Raw genomic sequence first — 21,340 nt, 5'->3', positions numbered from 1 at the left:
ACTATAACAACCTGTAGTGACAGGGGAGAATCCTGACTATAACAACAACCTGTAGTGACAGGAGAGAATCCTGACTATACCAACCTGTAGTGACAGGAGAGGAGTGTTGTCGAGGTACTGAAGAGAATCCTGACTTTATTTTAAGTCAGTACGTGTAGTGACAGAGACTAGACACGATCAAAAAATCAAGAGCGATTTCGAAGGGAAGTGTTCTTCCCAAATGACACCCTAATCCCCATCTACTGCACTACTGTTGCCATTTGGGAGCCAGCAGGCAAGGAGTGATTTCAACTCGGACGACTTGAAATGTCGGACGACTCGGCACTAGCAGAATGACAGACAGACGGCGACAGGGAATCATTTATTCATTATGAAGTGAAAGCTGGGAACATGAATATGTAAAACAGGGTGCAAGTACAGTGTCTCTTAGTTCTCAAATAAAAAGTTAAAGTTAAAGAACGTCCACGGCAAATATAACGTCACCAATTCAGACGCTACAAGGAACTCCTAAAGCGAGTCCCAAATGCCACCCGATTCCCGACGGGTGCCGGTCCAAAAGGAGGTGCACTACATAGGGAATAGAATGGCATTTGGGAGTCGTCTTTATTTTCTCACCACAAAAGGGGATTTGTATCATATCGAGAATCATCCATCTAATACTCTCTCTCCTACCCACTCCAAAAATAACACCACGCAGCCCAAAGTAACGCGCTCAAACAAGCTAAAACACAAACCAATATTCTGTCCATCTGCCGTTGTACCCCGACGTGACCTGCCTCTATGTTTAGAAACGAGTTGAAGCATCGCAGCATGAAGACCCAAAGTGTCCCTGTTTTAAAGAAATACATCCACAACACTACCGACCCTACATACTGTACTGAGCTGTTATATGATCTAGGATCAGTCCCAAATGGGACCCTATTCCCTATATAGAGCACTATTCACGCCCATCGTCGTGCAATATAAAGGAATGAGGGTTCCACTTGGAACGGGACGTAGTCTACGCTGATGGAACAAGATATCACAGCTAACACTTCTTCATTACCTTCCACAGCTTTCACTAATTCATGGAAAAAGCTTCTCGCTAGTTCTCTCATCCCCTCCTCTCCCCTCCATCTCTCTCTTCCCCTCCTCCCTCTTCCTCCTCTCCCCACCCATCATTCTCCTCCTCCTCTCCCCACCCCTCCCTCATCCCTCTCTTCCCCTCCCCTCCCCTCATCCCCCTCTACTCCCTCCTCCCCTGCCCCTCCCACCCCCCTCTCAGCAGCAGAGCTAGGAGGAGGAATATTGATCAGACTATCTGGCTGCTTAGCCACTGGGCTGTGGCCCAAATTACAACCCTATACAATTCTGCTCAGAAGTACTGCACTATATAGGGAAGAGTTAAGGGTGGCATTTAGGATGCACAGCGGTCTCATTGACAGTCGATGGCGCCTGGAAGCCCTGGTGAACAAAGTTATTCTATTCCCCAGACCCCCTCCACAGCCCGGTCTATTCCCCCGAACCCCTCTACAGCCTGGTCTATTTACCAGACCCCCTCTACAGCCCGGTCTATTTACCAGACCCCCCTCCACAGCCTGGTCTATTCCCCCGAACCCCTCTACAGCCCGGTCTATTCCCCAGACCCCCTCCACAGCCCGGTCTATTCCCCCGAACCCCTCTACAGCCTGGTCTATTCCCCCGACCCTCTACAGCCTGGTCTATTTACCAGACCCCCTCTACAGCCCGGTCTATTTACCAGACCCCCTCTACAGCCTGGTCTATTTACCAGACCCCCCATCCACAGCCTGGTCTATTCACCAGACCCCCTCCACAGCCTGGTCTATTTACCAGACCCCCTCTACAGCCTGGTCTATTTACCAGACCCCCTCTACAGCCTGGTCTATTTACCAGACCCCCTCCACAGCCTGGTCTATTTACCAGACCCCCTCCACAGCCTGGTCTATTCACCAGACCCCCTCCACAGCCTGGTCTATTCACCAGACCCCCTCTACAGCCTGGTCTATTTACCAGATCCCCCTCCACAGCCTGGTCTATTCACCAGACCCCCTCTACAGCCTGGTCTATTTACCAGACCCCCCATCCACAGCCTGGTCTATTCACCAGACCCCCTCCACAGCCTGGTCTATTTACCAGACCCCCTCTACAGCCTGGTCTATTTACCAGACCCCCTCTACAGCCTGGTCTATTTACCAGACCCCCTCCACAGCCTGGTCTATTTACCAGACCCCCTCCACAGCCTGGTCTATTCACCAGACCCCCTCCACAGCCTGGTCTATTCACCAGACCCCCTCTACAGCCTGGTCTATTTACCAGATCCCCCTCCACAGCCTGGTCTATTCACCAGACCCCCTCCACAGCCTGGTCTATTCACCAGACCCCCTCTACAGCCTGGTCTATTTACCAGACCCCCTCTACAGCCCGGTCTATTTACCAGACCCCCTCTACAGCCTGGTCTATTTACCAGACCCCCTCTACAGCCTGGTCTATTCACCAGACCCCCTCTACAGCCTGGTCTATTTACCAGACCCCCTCTACAGCCTGGTCTATTTACCAGACCCCCTCTACAGCCTGGTCTATTTACCAGACCCCCTCTACAGCCTGGTCTATTCACCAGACCCCCTCCACAGCCTGGTCTATTTACCAGACCCCCCCTCTATAACCTCACTGATTTATCAAACACTCTTGAGATTGAGCAGGGTGTGTCAGCTCATTTCATGAGTTTCATTGACTGTGTTTGGTACAGTGTGTGTGTATGTGGTACAGTGTGTGTGTGTATGTGGTACAGTGTGTGTGAAGTCCCCTGGGCTAGTGTTATGTATTAAACCAGAAGGCTGGGAGAGAACCATTCTCTTCTCTCTATTAGCTTTGGTTGCATACAATGAGGCACGCAAGACTTCATCCAGACTACTCTTTAAAACCTGGGGGGTTAACGACAGGGAAAACAACATGACCTCATCCAGACTACTCTTTAAAACCTGGGGGGTTAACGACAGGGAAAACAACAAGACTTCATCCAGACTACTCTTTAAAACCTGGGGGGTTAACGACAGGGAAAACAACAAGACTTCATCCAGACTACTCTTTAAAACCTGGGGGGTTAACGACAGGGAAAACAAGACTTCATCCAGACTACTCTTTAAAACCTGGGGGGTTAACGACAGGGGAAATAACTAAACATTTACAGTTCCAAATTTCAAAGAGGACAACAAAAACAGATTTACTCTACTTAAAACATTCAATAATGACAATTCAATGTTACAATAGCAATAAGACCCAGGGGTGTGGTCTATGGTCAATATACCACGGCTAAGGGCTGTTCTTAAGCGCGACGCAACGCAGAGTGCCTGGACACAGCCTTTAGCCGTGGTATATTAGTCATATATCACAAACCCCCGAGGTGCCTTATTGCTATTATAAACTGGTTACCAACATAATTAGAGCAGTAATAATACATGTATTTGTCATACCGTGGTATACGGTCTGATATACAACAGCTTTCAGCCAATCAGCATTCAGGGCTGAAACCACACACCAGTGTATAATAAGTATGAAGTGATACGACACTAAAATATCAAACTTTTATTAGACAGAAACACATCGAGAATGAAAAATCAACTTGTATATATTTTTGTTGTTGTATGTAATCAAAGCTAAAATCCCAAAGCTTCACCAGAGTAACGAGACAATAGAGACAGTTTAGAGTGGAAAGGACCATCTGATCTACACATTATATACGGCACATAGTGGAATACCATTCAATACCCTCCCACCGGTCACGCAATTGTAAAATATATGTTAGAATGTAATTCTATAAAATACACATGGGGGCATGTCACATCACAGGTTAGGGGTAGAGGGACAGGGGGGGTCAAAATGATTAGTTGTCAGAATTAGATCTTACAGTATCAATGAAACCATCCTTCTCATACCAACATTGGAATAAAATCAAAACAAGGGGAAATAGAAAGTACCCTTTTGCTTTTTCTAATTGCTTTTGTTTTCCACTAGAGACATCATACGGTAGGATAGAGACAGAGCATCAGAATGCAGTCGTGTTCCGCCTTACTGAGCCCGCATAGCAACGTCAAACCTGACAGCTTGACTAGACCAGGGAAGGAGAGGAGGAATGATTTCCAACCAATTCTATTCTTATTTTCTCACTCTTTCTATTTTTTTGTGACAAGACTAAAAAGAAGCTCCAACCATTCTAGCTAGCTATCCCAACCCTCCTCTAGCTCCACCTCCTCTCACCACCCCCTAACCAACTGATTGGTCCATCTCTAGATGCTATCCATGGCTTTGAACTCGCTGAGGGCCTGGACAGGATTGATGTGCTTCTTTTGGGATGACCTCTTGACCTAAGAGAAGAGAAGATCGCATTTTAAATGTCTTGCATCATTAAATCTCCTTACAGGCCATAAATTAAAAAAAGACTGTTAATTTACATTAGAAACATATAAAGGCTGGTTTCCCGGACACAGATTAAGCCTAGTTCTGGAATGAGATTACAGCCTCTACTGTATATAGCCTCTACTGTATATAGCCTCTCTACTGTATATAGCCTCTCTACTGTATATAGTTGTCTTTTTACTGTTGTTTTATTTCTTTACTTACCTATTGTTCACCTAATACCTTTTTTTTGCGCTATTGGTTAGAGCCTGTAAGTAAGTATTTCACTGTAAAGTCTACTACACCTGTTGTATTCAGCATTTCACTGTAAGGTCTACTACACCTGTTGTATTCAGCATTTCACGGTAAGGTCTACTACACCTGTTGTATTCAGCATTTCACTGTAAGGTCTACTACACCTGTTGTATTCAGCATTTCACGGTAAGGTCTACTACACCTGTTGTATTCAGCATTTCACTGTAAGGTCTACTACACCTGTTGTATTCAGCATTTCACTGTAAGGTCTACTACATCTGTTGTATTCAGCATTTCACTGTAAGGTCTACTACACCTGTTGTATTCAGCATTTCACGGTAAGGTCTACTACACCTGTTGTATTCAGCATTTCACGGTAAGGTCTACTACACCTGTTGTATTCAGCATTTCACGGTAAGGTCTACTACACCTGTTGTATTCGGTGCACCTGACAAATAAACTTTGATTTGATTGCTCATATTCTCCTTTTCAAAAACAAAACAATAACACCTGGGAGAAACAAGCGGAGCTGTTCCGCCTTTTAGAAGATATCAACTTTAACAACATGATTCTCATTACCTTGTTGTTGGATCCATCTTCCTGCTTCTCTCTCTTCACCAGGGGTTTCTTCTCTGGGGCTTTCATCTTCCAGGAGATAGCAGGCATGTTGAGGGACTGCATGGCCATGGACTTCTGGTACTTAGTGGAGGCCACGTAGCTAGCCTTGACCGTGGACACCACCGTATTCATCAGGTTCTTAGCTGCCTGGATCAGAGACATAGCACTGTCCACCTGGAGGGAGAAGGGAGGAAGGGGAAAGGTAGGGGGAGAGGAGAGGTCGGGGGAGGTAGGGGGAAGAAGAGAGGTAGGGGGAAGAAGAGAGGTAGGGGAGAGAGGAGAGGTAGGGGAGAGAGGAGAGGTAGGGGAGAGAGGAGAGGTAGGGGAGAGAGGAGAGGTAGGGGAGAGAGGAGAGGTAGGGGAGAGAGGAGAGGTAGGGGGGAGAGGCGAGGTAGGGGAGAGAGGAGAGGTAGGGGGGAGAGGCGAGGTAGGGGGGAGAGGCGAGGTAGGGGGAGAGGAGAGATAGGGGGGAGAGGAGAGGTAGGGGGTAGAGGAGAGGTAGGGGGTAGAGGAGAGGTAGGGGGTAGAGGAGAGGTAGGGGGGAGAGGAGAGGTAGGGGGAGAGGAGAGATAGGGGGGAGAGGAGAGATAGGGGGGAGAGGAGAGATAGGGGGGAGAGGAGAGGTAGGGGGGAGAGGAGAGATAGGGGGGAGAGGACAGATAGGGGGGAGAGGAGAGATAGGGGGGAGAGGAGAGATAGGGGGGAGAGGAGAGATAGGGGGGAGAGGAGAGGTAGGGGGTAGAGGAGAGGTAGGGGGTAGAGGAGAGGTAGGGGGTAGAGGAGAGGTAGGGGGGAGAGGAGAGGTAGGGGGAGAGGAGAGATAGGGGGGAGAGGAGAGATAGGGGGGAGAGGAGAGATAGGGGGGAGAGGAGAGGTAGGGGGGAGAGGAGAGATAGGGGGGAGAGGACAGATAGGGGGGAGAGGAGAGATAGGGGGGAGAGGAGAGATAGGGGGGAGAGGAGAGATAGGGGGGAGAGGAGAGGTAGGGGGTAGAGGAGAGGTAGGGGGTAGAGGAGAGGTAGGGGGGAGAGGAGAGGTAGGGGGGAGAGGAGAGGTAGGGGGGAGAGGAGAGGTAGGGGGGAGAGGAGAGGTAGGGGGAGAGGAGAGGTAGGGGGAGAGGAGAGATAGGGGGGAGAGGAGAGATAGGGGGGAGAGGAGAGATAGGGGGGAGAGGAGAGATAGGGGGGAGATAGGGGGGAGATAGGGGGAGAGGAGAGATAGGGGGGAGAGGAGAGGTAGGGGGGAGAGGAGAGGTAGGGGGGAGAGGAGAGATAGGGGGGAGAGGACAGATAGGGGGGAGAGGAGAGATAGGGGGGAGAGGAGAGATAGGGGGGAGAGGAGAGATAGGGGGGAGAGGAGAGATAGGGGGGAGAGGAGAGGTAGGGGGGAGAGGAGAGGTAGGGGGGAGAGGACAGATAGGGGGGAGAGGAGAGATAGGGGGGAGAGGAGATATAGGGGGGAGATAGGGGGGAGATAGGGGGGAGATAGGGGGGAGATAGGGGGGAGATAGGGGGGAGATAGGGGGGAGAGGAGAGGTAGGGGGGAGAGGAGAGGTAGGGGGGAGAGGAGAGGTAGGGGGGAGAGGAGAGGTAGGGGAGAAAGGAGAGGTAGGGGAGAGAGGAGAGGTAGGGGAGAGAGGAGAGGTAGGGGGGTGAGGAGAGGTAGGGGGGTGAGGAGACGAAGGGGAGAGGTAGGGGGGAGGGGAGAGGTAGGGGGGAGAGGAGAGGTAGGGGGGAGAGGAGAGGTAGGGGAGAGAGGAGAGGTAGGGGAGAGAGGAGAGGTAGGGGAGAGAGGAGACGAAGGGGAGAGGTAGGGGGGAGAGGAGAGGTAGGGGGGAGAGGAGAGGTAGGGGAGAGAGGAGAGGTAGGGGAGAGAGGAGAGGTAGGGGAGAGAGGAGAGGTAGGGGAGAGAGGAGAGGTAGGGGAGAGAGGAGAGGTAGGGGAGAGAGGAGAGGTAGGGGAGAGAGGAGAGGTAGGGGAGAGAGGAGAGGTAGGGGAGAGGTAGGGGGGAGAGGAGAAGTAGGGGGGAGAGGAGAAGTAGGGGGGAGAGGAGAAGTAGGGGGGAGAGGAGAAGTAGGGGGGAGAGGAGAGGTAGGGGGGAGAGGAAGAGAAGGAGATAGAGGAGACAAGGTTAGCCAGTGTTTGAGGTAGAAGTTGTCCTCTTAACCACAGCTCTAGGATCAGATAACTCACTTAACCTTGGGAATATTATACAGTATAACCATATAGATACATCCCAAAATGACCCCAAGAGGCCCTGGTCAAAGTCATGCCCTATTTAGGCATTAGAGTGCAATTTGGGAGCACATTATATCTGACCCCAGATCAGCAGTTAGAGGCAACCTGTATTTCCACCTGTAATGTTTCCCACCACCACCCTCACTGATTAGAGGGACACTGAGTTCATTTGATCCTATGTGTCTGGCTTTGGCCAATGTCTCAGGCTACGTCCCAAATTCCCCATATAGTGCACTACTGTTGACTAGGGCACAAAGGTCAAAAAAGGGCCTAAGTCTCTGGTCAAAAGTAGTGCACAATATAGGGAATAGTTTGGGCTGCAGCCTGAGTGTTACTGTACTGTATCTGAAGGTGGGAATACCTGGCTCTCTAGGAATGCTTGGGAAACCTCCTGTAAAAGGGAAAAGGGAGAGAGGGAACTTGAACGTTAATAGTTGAACTGTAGAAGTCAAGTGCAACATGATGGAGCCTCGGGCTAAAGGCTTCAGAGCAGGACGAGGCTGCAGCTGTGTGACTGTCGTACATCCAGCAGATTGACCATGTGGTGAACAGGGTATAACATGCAGCAGATTGACCATGTGGTAAACAGGGTATAACTTGCAGCAGATTGACCATGTGGTGAACAGGGTATACTGAATAACATGCAGCAGATTGACCATGTGGTGAACAGGGTATAACATGCAGCAGATTGACCATGTGGTGAACAGGGTATAACATGCAGCAGATTGACCATGTGGTGAACAGGGTATAACATGCAGCAGATTGACCATGTGGTGAACAGGGTATAACATGCAGCAGATTGACCATGTGGTGAACAGGGTATAACATGCAGCAGATTGACCATGTGGTGAACAGGGTATAACATGCAGCAGATTGACCATGTGGTGAACAGGGTATAACATGCAGCAGATTGACCATGTGGTGAACAGGGTATAACATGCAGCAGATTGACCATGTGGTGAACAGGGTATAACTTGCAGCAGATTGACCATGTGGTGAACAGGGTATAACATGCAGCAGATTGACCATGTGGTGAACAGGGTATAACATGCAGCAGATTGACCATGTGGTGAACAGGGTATAACATGCAGCAGATTGACCATGTGGTGAACAGGGTATAACATGCAGCAGATTGACCATGTGGTGAACAGGGTATAACATGCAGCAGATTGACCATGTGGTGAACAGGGTATAACATGCAGCAGATTGACCATGTGGTGAACAGGGTATAACATGCAGCAGATTGACCATGTGGTGAACAGGGTATAACTTGCAGCAGATTGACCATGTGGTGAACAGGGTATAACATGCAGCAGATTGACCATGTGGTGAACAGGGTATAACATGCAGCAGATTGACCATGTGGTGAACAGGGTATAACATGCAGCAGATTGACCATGTGGTGAACAGGGTATAACATGCAGCAGATTGACCATGTGGTGAACAGGGTATAACATGCAGCAGATTGACCATGTGGTGAACAGGGTATAACATGCAGCAGATTGACCATGTGGTGAACAGGGTATAACATGCAGCAGATTGACCATGTGGTGAACAGGGTATAACTGAATAACTGCTCAACAACATGTGTGACTTGACACAAAGTGGGCCAAACAAGCTGTAACTTCAAACAAAATGGAGTCAAAATGGTTCCGTGAAGAGTTGAGCCATGTATACGGGTAAGAGTCTAGCTACATTTGTAGTTCATGAACATTTGTACATGTCTAGACAGTGACCCATCCACTCAGCTAGATGTGGCTGGGAGGTGATTACAGCCATCTATAGTATTTCATGAACATTTGTACATGTCTAGACAGTGACCCATCCACTCAGCTAGATGTGTCTGGGAGGTGATTACAGCCATCTATAGTATTTCATGAACATGTGTACATGTCTAGACAATAGTGACCCATCCAGCTAGATGTGGCTGGGGGGGTGATTACAGCATTTCTTTCACATGACCCATCAATTTAGACCAGTGTGTCTGGGTAAGCATCTTCTAATAATTATATAATATGAATAAAATATTTTCATATGGACACTTTCTATTTTTGATATTGCTACTATGCAAGTAACCGTTTCACCATTTCACCATTTCACTGTACCGTTTACACCGTCTGTATCCTGTTCATGTGACAAATAAACGTTGTACTGTGAAGAACAACATGACCTGCAACAAAGTCAGATTAGGAAACAGGCCAAGGACTAGATAGTGTATTTTTACTACTACTTTTTGCTACTATTTTCACCACTTTTAGTCTTGAAATCTTTGGTTGTTTACTACACTACCTTACTCACTCTGTTTAGCACATGGCCTCACATGTGAATCCTTACAGAGATGGGTGGGGCTAAAGCTTTAGAGGCTGTGAACAATTCTGATTGGATGTAGACAAAGAAGAGCTCTCCAGTAGGTGTACCAAAAACATTCAAAGGCCCTTTTTACCAAAAGTGAGGTTACAAGTTTATCGACTTTCAAAGCACAATTACTCTCTCATTGTTCCTCAACTGCAGTGTATGATATACCATTTTGTAGCTCTAAATCTCTACTTTTATCCAATGTACAAAAAAAATAAAACATTTCATATTTTGCTACATAAGACCTAGAGCTGACCCCCATTTAGTCGAACAAGATTTCTTTAGTTGAGCAATCATTAGGGGGAAAAAAATGTCATGGCACCGGTCTTGATTCACGCCTCTCTCAGTGGACTAAACCATCGCGGAGGCTACAGGGATGGCACAGACCATCCCTTTAAAGACATGATACTGAAAGTGTATATGGTTATATTATGTACAAATAATACATATATTTATATAACAAAGCACTTTCTCCCACGTTGGATACGGTCGTTGTCCGTGGTTCTGAAACCATCTTCAGCGTACCATTGAATTGCTGCCTTTTCCCTATGTTGCTATGTGCATAATAACTAAATTAACCATCATATTGGGATTGAGAACAATGCGGCGGAGGCAGCAGCAGCAGAGGCGAGGAAACAGCCCTGCCCTTAGCCTAATTGAGGACAGAGGAAACCAAGTTAATTTACGTCTATAATCAATAGTCTAACTCTTAAAATGTGCCTGGCTTTATAAATCATCCATTATTATCTAAAAAAAAATAAAAAAAACAGATCTTGCTTCGGTTGCCTGTGTGTTTAATCACCTACCGATTCTGTGAGCACCAGGCTTCATGCAACGGCAACACGACGGAATAAGTCATTTCACAGACTGGTCTGTTTTTAAGCTCTGCCTTGCTGTAATAAGGTGTGGCAGGTAGCCTAGTGGTTAGAGTGGAGGGGCGGCAGGTAGCCTAGTGGTTAGAGTGGAGGGGCGGCAGGTAGCCTAGTGGTTAGAGTGGAGGGGCGGCAGGTAGCCTAGTGGTTAGAGTGGAGGGGCGGCAGGTAGCCTAGTGGTTAGAGTGGAGGGGCGGCAGGTAGCCTAGTGGTTAGAGTGGAGGGGCGGCAGGTAGCCTAGTGGTTAGAGTGGAGGGGCGGCAGGTAGCCTAGTGGTTAGAGTGGAGGGGCGGCAGGTAGCCTAGTGGTTAGAGTGGAGGGGCGGCAGGTAGCCTAGTGGTTAGAGTGGAGTGGCGGCAGGTAGCCTAGTGGTTAGAGTGGAGGGGCGGCAGGTAGCCTAGTGGTTAGAGTGGAGGGGCGGCAGGTAGCCTAGTGGTTAGAGTGGAGTGGCGGCAGGTAGCCTAGTGGTTAGAGTGGAGGGGCGGCAGGTAGCCTAGTGGTTAGAGTGGAGGGGCGGCAGGTAGCCTAGTGGTTAGAGTGGAGGGGCGGCAGGTAGCCTAGTGGTTAGAGTGGAGGGGCGGCAGGTAGCCTAGTGGTTAGAGTGGAGTGGCGGCAGGTAGCCTAGTGGTTAGAGTGGAGGGGCGGCAGGTAGCCTAGTGGTTAGAGTGGAGGGGCGGCAGGTAGCCTAGTGGTTAGAGTGGAGGGGCGGCAGGTAGCCTAGTGGTTAGAGTGTAGGGGCGGCAGGTAGCCTAGTGGTTAGAGTGGAGGGGCGGCAGGTAGCCTAGTGGTTAGAGTGGAGTGGCGGCAGGTAGCCTAGTGGTTAGAGTGGAGGGGCGGCAGGTAGCCTAGTGGTTAGAGTGGAGGGGCGGCAGGTAGCCTAGTGGTTAGAGTGGAGGGGCGGCAGGTAGCCTAGTGGTTAGAGTGGAGGGGCGGCAGGTAGCCTAGTGGTTAGAGTGGAGGGGCGGCAGGTAGCCTAGTGGTTAGAGTGGAGGGGCGGCAGGTAGCCTAGTGGTTAGAGTGGAGGGGCGGCAGGTAGCCTAGTGGTTAGAGTGGAGGGGCGGCAGGTAGCCTAGTGGTTAGAGTGAAGGGGCGGCAGATAGCCTAGTGGTTAGAGTGGAGGGGCGGCAGGTAGCCTAGTGGTTAGAGTGGAGGGGCGGCAGGTAGCCTAGTGGTTAGAGTGGAGGGGCGGCAGGTAGCCTAGTGGTTAGAGTGGAGGGGCGGCAGGTAGCCTAGTGGTTAGAGTGGAGGGGCGGCAGGTAGCCTAGTGGTTAGAGTGGAGGGGCGGCAGGTAGCCTAGTGGTTAGAGTGGAGGGGCGGCAGGTAGCCTAGTGGTTAGAGTGGAGGGGCGGCAGGTAGCCTAGTGGTTAGAGTGGAGGGGCGGCAGGTAGCCTAGTGGTTAGAGTGTAGGGGCGGCAGGTAGCTTAGTGGTTAGAGCGTTGGACTAGTATCCGAAAAGTTCGAATCCCACAGCTGACAAGGTAAAAATCTGTCGTTCTGCCCCTGAACAAGGCAGTTAATCCACTTGTTCCCCGGTAGGCCGTCATTGTAAATAATAATTTGTTCTTAACGAACTTGCCTAGTTAAAGGCTTTATAATAAATGTTTGTTAGGACAGACAGATTACTTATTTAGTGTTCCAAATATTGTCACACACAATATTCACTCCTATACCCTCCATTTCCTTCATCTCCTTGTTATTACAATTATTGTTGTGATGATCATTCTAATAATAAGTAGTGTTGTTATTAGCAGGCTTGGTATATAGTATCCTTGTATAAACGCCAAGCTGTAGGCCGAAGAGCCCCTCCTGTTTAGTCTTCATACTGTAACTACTTAGGACTAGAGTTCAATACTTATATAGGCTACTGTATCAATCAATTATTTATTAGTTCATGCCATCACACAGCATTTATGAGATATTCATGCTTTGAAATGCAATCAAGCATTTTATTTTTTTTATTAAATAACAAATAAAGCTTTGAATAATTAGCCTAAATAATCAAATAAACCGCAATTCACGAACACATGAAACTGTTTTATAGAACGAACTCTGATACACGTATTTAGTATTGTCTACACTGTTCCAAATGGTCATAAAATTCTAATATTGTAATATCACAGCACCTGTTTGGCACACATAATACTAATGCAATGCTTGCTCCTACAATATACACACCTTTCTATTTGATATCCTGTAGTTTCTAAGTCAAACGTCTTCCGCAGATCTGACTTCCCCTTTCCCTCCTGAGCAACCAGTAAACATTAGGCCAGTTTCTTTTCAAAGTCCTCCCCATTTGTTTTGCTGTCACGTGTTACTGCGTTCTGAGTTCGTTTTAAACAATGTGTTTATGTGATTATGATGGGTCAGGTCCTTATTGGTCACATGCATGCGAATGTCTATATGTTTCACGTAAAGAGAGCAAGGATGACTGAGTCATTTGTGTCTTAATTATTTCATAAAACAGTGTGCTTAAAAGCATCAGCCAAGCTCAGTGCATTTGTAGTTGGTTTTTACTATTATTTTTTAACACGTGTGTTAAAAATTGAACAATCGATTGGTTGAAAGAACAGGACGCCTCTCTGTCGACCAATACTTTTTTGGGTCGGTGACAGCCCTAATAAGACTGAATATAGGTGGCGAGTCACATACAGGAAATGGATTGAAGCCTTTTTGGGATTCAGTCGTATGAGTAGTGAAAGCATTGAAGTGTTTGGGCACCGGGTATATTTTGTCAATATCAGAATCAAAATAAAAAGTTAAATAAATAAAGCCAAAGAAAAGTTAAGGAAATTAATGCACTGAAAAGAAAATCGAACGTTCATGGTTTTAGTATTGTTTGTTTTGGTTTTATGTTTCCCTGAAACCTTGGGGCAACAGGGGCGTAAAGAGTAGAGGCACAGTGACAGTCAGGTACAAATGTATAATGAAGAACTTCCTTCCTGTCATTCAGGGGTGAACCTTAATTCAATGTTATTTGTATAGCTTTCAACACCTCCTTCTCCAAATGCATTGGAGGAGAAGATCTTAAAGGGATACTTTATCTACTTCCCCAGAGTCAGACGAACTCGTGAAAACCATGTTTATGTCTCTGTGTCCAGTATGAAGGAAGTTGGAGGTAGTTTTGTGAGCCAATGCTAACTAGCGTTAGCGCAATGACAAGAAGCATGCTATCAGATACCCATAGACTTCCAGTCATTGCGCTAACGGTAGTTAGCAAATTCCTTTAAACTGCACACACAGAGACATAAAAACGTTATCCACAAGTTCATCTGACTCTGGGAAGATAAAGGGCCTTATTGTCAAATCCCTGAGTGTCTCTTTACGTTCCTTCCCTCTGGCACTCTCCAATAGGTTTAGAGAAGCAGGCAAGGAAGAGATTACAGGGAATCAGGTAAAGACAATTGAGCTTCAGTGTTTAAAAATGTGAGAGCTCCTGCATGAGGTCCCAGGTGTTGCTGTTCCACTGAAGGACAGAGGCGTTGTTCAGATTCGAGATGGTGAATTAACAACCTCACCCAAATGAGTCTGGAGCCGGACCAGGGCTAACCCTCAGAACAGCCTCAATTTGTCTGGGAATGGACTCTACAAGGTGTTGAAAGCGTTCCCCACATAGATGCTGGCCCATGTTAACACCAATGCTTCCCACGGTTCTGTCAAGTTGGCTAGATGTCCTTTTGGTGATGGGCCATTCTTGATACACTCGGGGAAACGGTAGAGCGTGAAAAACCCCAGCAGCGTTGCAGTTCTGGACACAAACCGGTGCGCCTGGCACCTACTACTATACCCTCGTTCCAAGGTACTTCAATCTTTTGTCTTGCAATCCATGACTCAATTTTCTCAAAGGTTTAAAAATCCTTCTTTAACTTGTCTCCTCCCCTTCATCTACACTGATTGAAATGGATTTAACAAGTGACATCAATAAGGGATCATAGCTTTGACCTGGTCAAAAGTAATGCATTGTACAGGTTATAGTGCCATTTGGAACACAGGCCTTGGTAGAAACGGCTGTTGTTGGAATAAACTGGGAGTGTCTGAAATGTTAGCCTATTCCCTACACTCACTATGTGGTCACTGGTCGAAAGTAGTGCACTGTAAGGAATAGGGTGCCAACTAGGACTCACACTACCACTGTGTTTCAGGTTCACGGGACAGGAAGAGGAGTAGGGGAAAGGAGGAAGATGAGGAAGAGGAAACTCATTTTCCTCCACTTGAAGAAAGCAGAAAACCGTCAAGTTGAAACGAGATGCGGATTGGAGAGCGGTTTTTAAGGCTCTTCCTCTTCTGGCAGGATGTTATCTTAAAGGGATTGGAGAGCGGTTTTTAAGGCTGTTTAAGGATGTTATCCTGCCAGAATAAAGGGATACTTCAGGACTTGGCAATGAAGCCCTTTATCTATTTTCCCCCCCCAGAGTCAGATGAACTCGTGGATACCATTTTTATGTCTCTGCGTGCAGTTTGAAGGAAGTTTCAAACTAGCATTAGCGCAATTGCTAGCTAGCATTAGCACAATGACCAGAAGTCTTTGGTAACTGCTAGCAAGCTAGTAGATACCACTGTCAAAATCCCCAAGTATCCATTGAAGCCAGTGACTAAGCAACTGGGTGAAAAGAAAGGCATTTTGGGACACTAGTCTCTTTAAGAGAGAACAGGAAAGGAAACAGCGAAGGGAAGCCTTTTTATATTAAGGCTGCATCCATATAGTGCACACTACTTTTAACCAGAGCCCTATGTGCCTTGATCAAACGTAGTGCACTCGGAAATAGGGCGTCATTTTGGGATGCAAACAAATAAATAATAACAGCTTTATAAAAGTATCTAATTTTACTTCTTTATTCTGTAATTATCTGTATCAAACACCGGCTGTAAATTATACAAGGCAAGGGAATGAATCATTAGTTAAATGGGAAGCAATTTATTGGGTTATTAAGTTTAAATGCAGTTATTCAATGAGGCTAAGAAATATTAAATTACAGATTTGCTTTGAAATTGAGAAAAGGAACCCGGTGGATGAATTCAATGGAGCAATTTTAAAGTGAAATGAGCAGAAAGGAGGATGAAACGTATATTTTATACTATGACTCACTAAGGGTAAAACGCCTTTTCGGTCTGGTTTGGATAAAACTGCTCATCTCACGGAAGGAAATCTAGGTGAAAATATTAGCTTAGTTAAAAGTTTAGTTTCAAAAGGGTCAGTCTTCTGTCTACTTTAGAGTGCTGACCCAAACGGCACCCTACTCCCTATGCAGTACACTACTTTTGACTAGAGTAGTATGGCCTCTGGTCAAAAGAAGTGCACTATATACAAAATAGGGTGCCATTTGGAACACATACAAATGCTCCTTTAAGGTAGCATAAGGTGGATGAAAACCAAGGTTACTTTGGTGCACTGGTGTAAAGTACTTAAGTAGAAACACTTTAAAGTACTAATTAAGTAGTTTTTGGCGGTATCTGTACTTTACTATTTATATTTTTGCCAACTTTACCTCCATACATTCTCTCTGACACCCAAAAGTACTCATTACACTTTCACAGGAAAATGGTCCAATTCACACACTTATCTAGAGAACATCCCTGGTCATCCCAACTGCCTCTGATCTGGCCGACTCACTAAACACAAATGCTTCGTTTGTAAATGATGTCTGAGTTTTGGAGTGTGCCCCTGGCCTAACAGCCAATCATTTTCTAAAATTAAATTGTGCCGTCTGGTTTTCTTAATATAAGGAATTTGAAATCGTTTATACTTTTACTTTTGAAACGTTAAGTATATTTTAACAAATCCATTTACTTTTGATACTTAAGTACATTTAAAACCAAATACATTTAGACTTATACTGAAGTAGTATTTTACCGGGTGACTTTCACTTTTACTTGAGTCATTTTCTATTAAGGTATCTTTACTTTAACTACAGTATGAGAATTGAGAAGGTTTTTCACCAGTGGTGTGAGGTAGCAGAATGTGGATGGAAAATTAGATGTTTTGACTATTGGAGCACATTTACATGGTAGTTCATCTGATATGTTGATAATTATACTATGCTGTTCTATTTTTGTAATTAACATACCAGTTTACACTTGATTTTCAGTTTACTTATTTATCATTTGGTACCAGGTAGTTAGCAACTTGGCAGAATTAATGACAGCAATGTAAGAAGTGGGCTGTAGATCAACGCGTTACCCGTTTCCCAGGCTAACAAGGCAGATCAACGTGTTACCCGTTTCCCAGGCTAACAAGGCAGATCAACGTGTTACCCGTTTCCCAGGCTAACAAGGCAGATCAACGCGTTACCCGTTTCCCAGGCAGATCAACGCGTTACCCGTTTCCCAGGCTAACAAGGCAGATCAACGCGTTACCCGTTTCCCAGACTAACAAGGCAGATCAACGCGTTACCCGTTTCCCAGGCTAACAAGGCAGATCAACGCGTTACCCGTTTCCCAGGCTAACAAGGCAGATCAACGCGTTACCCGTTTCCCAGGCTAACAAGGCAGATCAACGCGTTACCCATTTCCCAGGCTAACAAGGCAGATCAACGCGTTACCCGTTTCCCAGGCTAACAAGGCAGATCAACGCGTTACCCGTTTCCCAGGCTAACAAGGCAGATCAACGCGTTACCCGTTTCCCAGGCTAACAAGGCAGATCAACGTGTTACCCGTTTCCCAACAAGGCAGATCAACGTGTTACCCGTTTCCCAACAAGGCAGATCAACGTGTTACCCGTTTCCCAACAAGGCAGATCAACGTGTTACCCGTTTCCCAGGCTAACAAGGCAGATCAACGTATTACCCGTTTCCCAACAAGGCAGATCAAGTGGTAGCCACTTCTTAACCTCATTCAGCATAATTCTCAAACATAGTTTTCTAAAACAGATGGACCAGTGGAGAGAAGAGAAGGCCAGGTGTGAGTCAGAAGAGCCCTGGGTGGGATTTGAACCCATGCTGACTGGTATGTGTGTATCGGGGTCAGCGGCTAGAAGCAGGACACAGCATATACAGTGTTACTAACAGTGTAAAGCTAGACTACACACAGTGTTACTAACAGTGTAAAGCTAGACTACACAACATATACAGTGTTACTAACAGTGTAAAGCTAGACTACACAGCATACAGTGTTACTAACAGTGTAAAGCTAGACTACACAGCATACAGTGTTACTAACAGTGTAAAGCTAGACTACACAGCATACAGTGTTACTAACAGTGTAAAGCTAGACTACACAGCATACAGTGTTACTAACAGTGTAAAGCTAGACTACACAGCATACAGTGTTACTAACAGTGTAAAGCTAGACTACACAGCATACAGTGTTACTAACAGTGTAAAGCTAGACTACACAGCATACAGTGTTACTAACAGTGTAAAGCTAGACTACACAGCATATACAGTGTTACTAACAGTGTAAAGCTAGACTACACAACATATACAGTGTTACTAACAGTGTAAAGCTAGACTACACAGCATATACAGTGTTACTAACAGTGTAAAGCTAGACTACACAACATATACAGTGTTACTAACAGTGTAAAGCTAGACTACACAGCACATAGTGTTACTAACAGTGTAAAGCTAGACTACACAGCACATAGTGTTACTAACAGTGTAAAGCTAGACTACACAGCACATAGTGTTACTAACAGTGTAAAGCTAGACTACACAGCACATAGTGTTACTAACAGTGTAAAGCTAGACTACACAGCACATAGTGTTACTAACAGTGTAAAGCTAGACTACACAACATATACATTGCCTTCAGAAGGTATTCACACCCCTTGACTTTTCCACATGTTGTGTTACAGTCGGAATTTAAAATGGATTAAATTGAGATGTTGTGTCACTGGCCTACACACAAAACCCCATATAATGACCAAGAATAATGTTTTAACAACTGTTTACAAAATGATTGAACATTAAAAGCTGAAATGTATTGAGTCAATCAGTATTCAACTCCTTTGTTATGGTAAGGAGCCTAAATAAGTTCAGGAGTAAAAATGTACTTAACAAGTCACAATAAGCTTCATGGACTCACCCTGTGTGCAATAATAGTGATTAACATATGTTTTTTTTTTTATCTCTGTACCCCTCAAATACAATTATCTTTAAGGTGCCTGTCGAGCATTTCAAACACAGATTCAATCTCAAAGACCAGGTTAGGTTTTCCAATGCCTCACAAAGAAGGGCACCTATTGGTAGATGGGTAAACATAAAAAGCAGACATTGAATATCCCTTTGAGCATGGTGAAGTTATTAATTACACTTTGGATGGTGTATCAATACACCCAGTCACTACAAAGATTCAGGCGTTCTTCCTAACTCAGTTGCCGGAGAGGAAGGAAACCGCTCAGGGATTTCACCATGAGGCCAATGGTGACTTTAAAACAGTTACAGTGTTTAATGGCTGTGATAGGAGACAACTGAGGATGGATCAACAACATTGTAGTTACTCCACAATACTAACCTAATTAGAGAGTGAAAAGAAGGAAGCCTGTAGAAAATACAAATATTCCAAAACATGCATCCTGTTTGCAACAAGGCAGTAAAGTAAAAGTGTAAATAGAAAGCGTTAAGTTTGGGGCAAACACAACACATCCCTGAGTACCACTTCATATGTTCAAGCATGGTGGTGGCTGCATCATGTTATGGGTATGCTTGTCATCGGCAAGGACTAGGGAGTTTATTTTAACATTTCAAAGAAATGTATAGAGCTAACCAACTGCAAAATCCTGGAGGAAAAGCAGGTTCAGTCTGCTTTCCACCAGAATTCACCTTTCAGCAGGACAATAACCTAAAAAACATGGCCTAATACACAGGAGTTGCTTCCCAAGATGACATTGGATGTTCCTCAGTGGCCTAGTTACAGTTTTGACATAACTTGGCGTGAAAATCTATGACAAGACTTGAAAATGGCTGTCAACAATGATCAACCACCAACTAAACATACCGTAAAGAATGAGAAATAACAATGTGCAAATATTTTACAATGCAGGTGTACAAAGCATTTAGAGACTTACCCAGTTCTAACCACTAGACATGTAAAGTGTTAGTAACAAAGCACATCAGTTCTTACCCCAGAGACCACGAGCTCTCCTCCCAGGTTCTGGACCTCTGCTTTGACCTTACTACAGATGTTGAGCTGGTGGCAGTACAGAGCAATACGCTGCAGGTAGGCCAACAGGTCCTGCTTACAGGCTGAGTCTGGACACTGGAGAAACCGAGAGAGAGAGACGGGGTTAAACTAGGACATACAGGCAGAGTCTGGACACTGGAGAGAGAGAGAGACGGGGTTAAACTAGGACATACAGGCAGAGTCTGGACACTGGAGAGAGAGAGAGACAGGGTTAAACTAGGACATACAGGCAGAGTCTGGACACTGGAGAGAGAGAGAGGGTTAAACTAGGACATACAGGCAGAGTCTGGACACTGGAGAGAGAGAGAGGGTTAAACTAGGACATACAGGCAGAGTCTGGACACTGGAGAGAGAGAGACAGGGTTAAACTAGGACATACAGGCAGAGTCTGGACACTGGAGACAGATGGAAAAAGAAAAAGCAGTCAAATGAAAAGGATGGATGGAGAAAGGTCTAATAAAGCTGAGCAGGAAGGTGTGTGTGTGTGTGTGTGTGTGTGTGTGTGTGTGTGTGTGTGTGTGAACCCAACCACAGCCAGTCTTCCGTGACCTTTCAGGACACGCACACACAGGAAATGCCAATTCACCATATTATAGTTACTGACACAGCAGCATTTTAATGTGCTGCAGCGTGGCGTGTGTGAGATGCACCGTACAGCTAGCCTGGTGGGGGGGGGGGGGGGGGGAGGCTATATTGAAAAGGCTATATTGTTCTGGTTTGGTCTGTACCAGCCACTGCCTGTCAACAGAGTTAATGGATGCCCTCCCCGTCATCAGATCTCTCAGAGAACCCAGAGAGAGCCTGAGTGTGTGAGTCTCTCTGTGTGTCTGTGTGTGTGTGTGTGTGTGTGTGTACACAACACTGATTAAGGCTGATGTGCTGCGGGAGCCACTGTCTTTTGATGTAAGCCTGGCCGTGAAGTCTGGACAGCCCAAGCATACTGCTCTGTTACCCACGCATATATATAACACACTAATTAGTGTGTGTGTGTGTGTGTGTGGGGGGGGGGTGCATATAAATACATTCCTCTCCCAGACATCAGCCTTCATCTACAGGGGTGAAACACACTATGAAGACTTACTACAGCTACAATGAACACTGCCCATGGCTACACTATGGGTCCTGGTCAACAGTAGTGCAGTATATAGGTAACAGGGTACTCTATATGGGACATAACCCATGCCCACTCCACCACACTCCCTAGACCACCCAAACGTCATTCAAAATGGTGCCGTCTGTCCACAGAAAATGTAAGAAAGAAAAAGGCTCGTCTTCTGACTGCAAAGTGAAACGGCCGTAAGAGACTGATTAGTACGTGGTATATATATATAAATATATAATCACACATCTTCACTTAACAAGTCCAGCCTTCCCTCCCTCGCATCGCCAACAAGACACGCTTGTATAACAGCACCAAACATCTTCACTTTGTGCGCTGGAGGAGAAGAGACCAGTTAGACAGGTGTAGAGGAAGAGGACAAACTCCCTGGAGGA

The 21,340-nt window shown here is 46.1% G+C and overlaps 1 protein-coding gene across 2 annotated transcripts in view; it reads right to left on the bottom strand.

Annotated features, from left to right (window-relative positions):
• Positions 1-3,567: 3,567 nt before the first annotated feature.
• The window catches only part of LOC139574671 (catenin alpha-1), a 251,524-nt gene continuing 233,751 nt past the window's right edge, over positions 3,568-21,340 (bottom strand). The window contains exons 18-21 of one of the 2 annotated variants that reach the window (XM_071399447.1): positions 19,787-19,921; positions 7,864-7,893; positions 5,227-5,439; positions 3,568-4,361 (exon numbers count right to left, since the gene is read on the bottom strand). In XM_071399447.1, the coding sequence (XP_071255548.1) occupies positions 4,284-4,361; positions 5,227-5,439; positions 7,864-7,893; positions 19,787-19,921 (456 nt within the window). In that variant the 3' untranslated portion in view covers positions 3,568-4,283. The remainder of the gene's footprint in view (positions 4,362-5,226; positions 5,440-7,863; positions 7,894-19,786; positions 19,922-21,340) is intronic. The other variant, XM_071399448.1, reaches the window with a different exon arrangement.

This window comes from Salvelinus alpinus, chromosome 4 (assembly GCF_045679555.1).
Source record: "Salvelinus alpinus chromosome 4, SLU_Salpinus.1, whole genome shotgun sequence".
NCBI lineage: Eukaryota > Metazoa > Chordata > Actinopteri > Salmoniformes > Salmonidae > Salvelinus > Salvelinus alpinus.
Note: the sequence above shows the minus strand (reverse complement) of the source record. Positions and strands in the feature narration are given on the sequence as shown.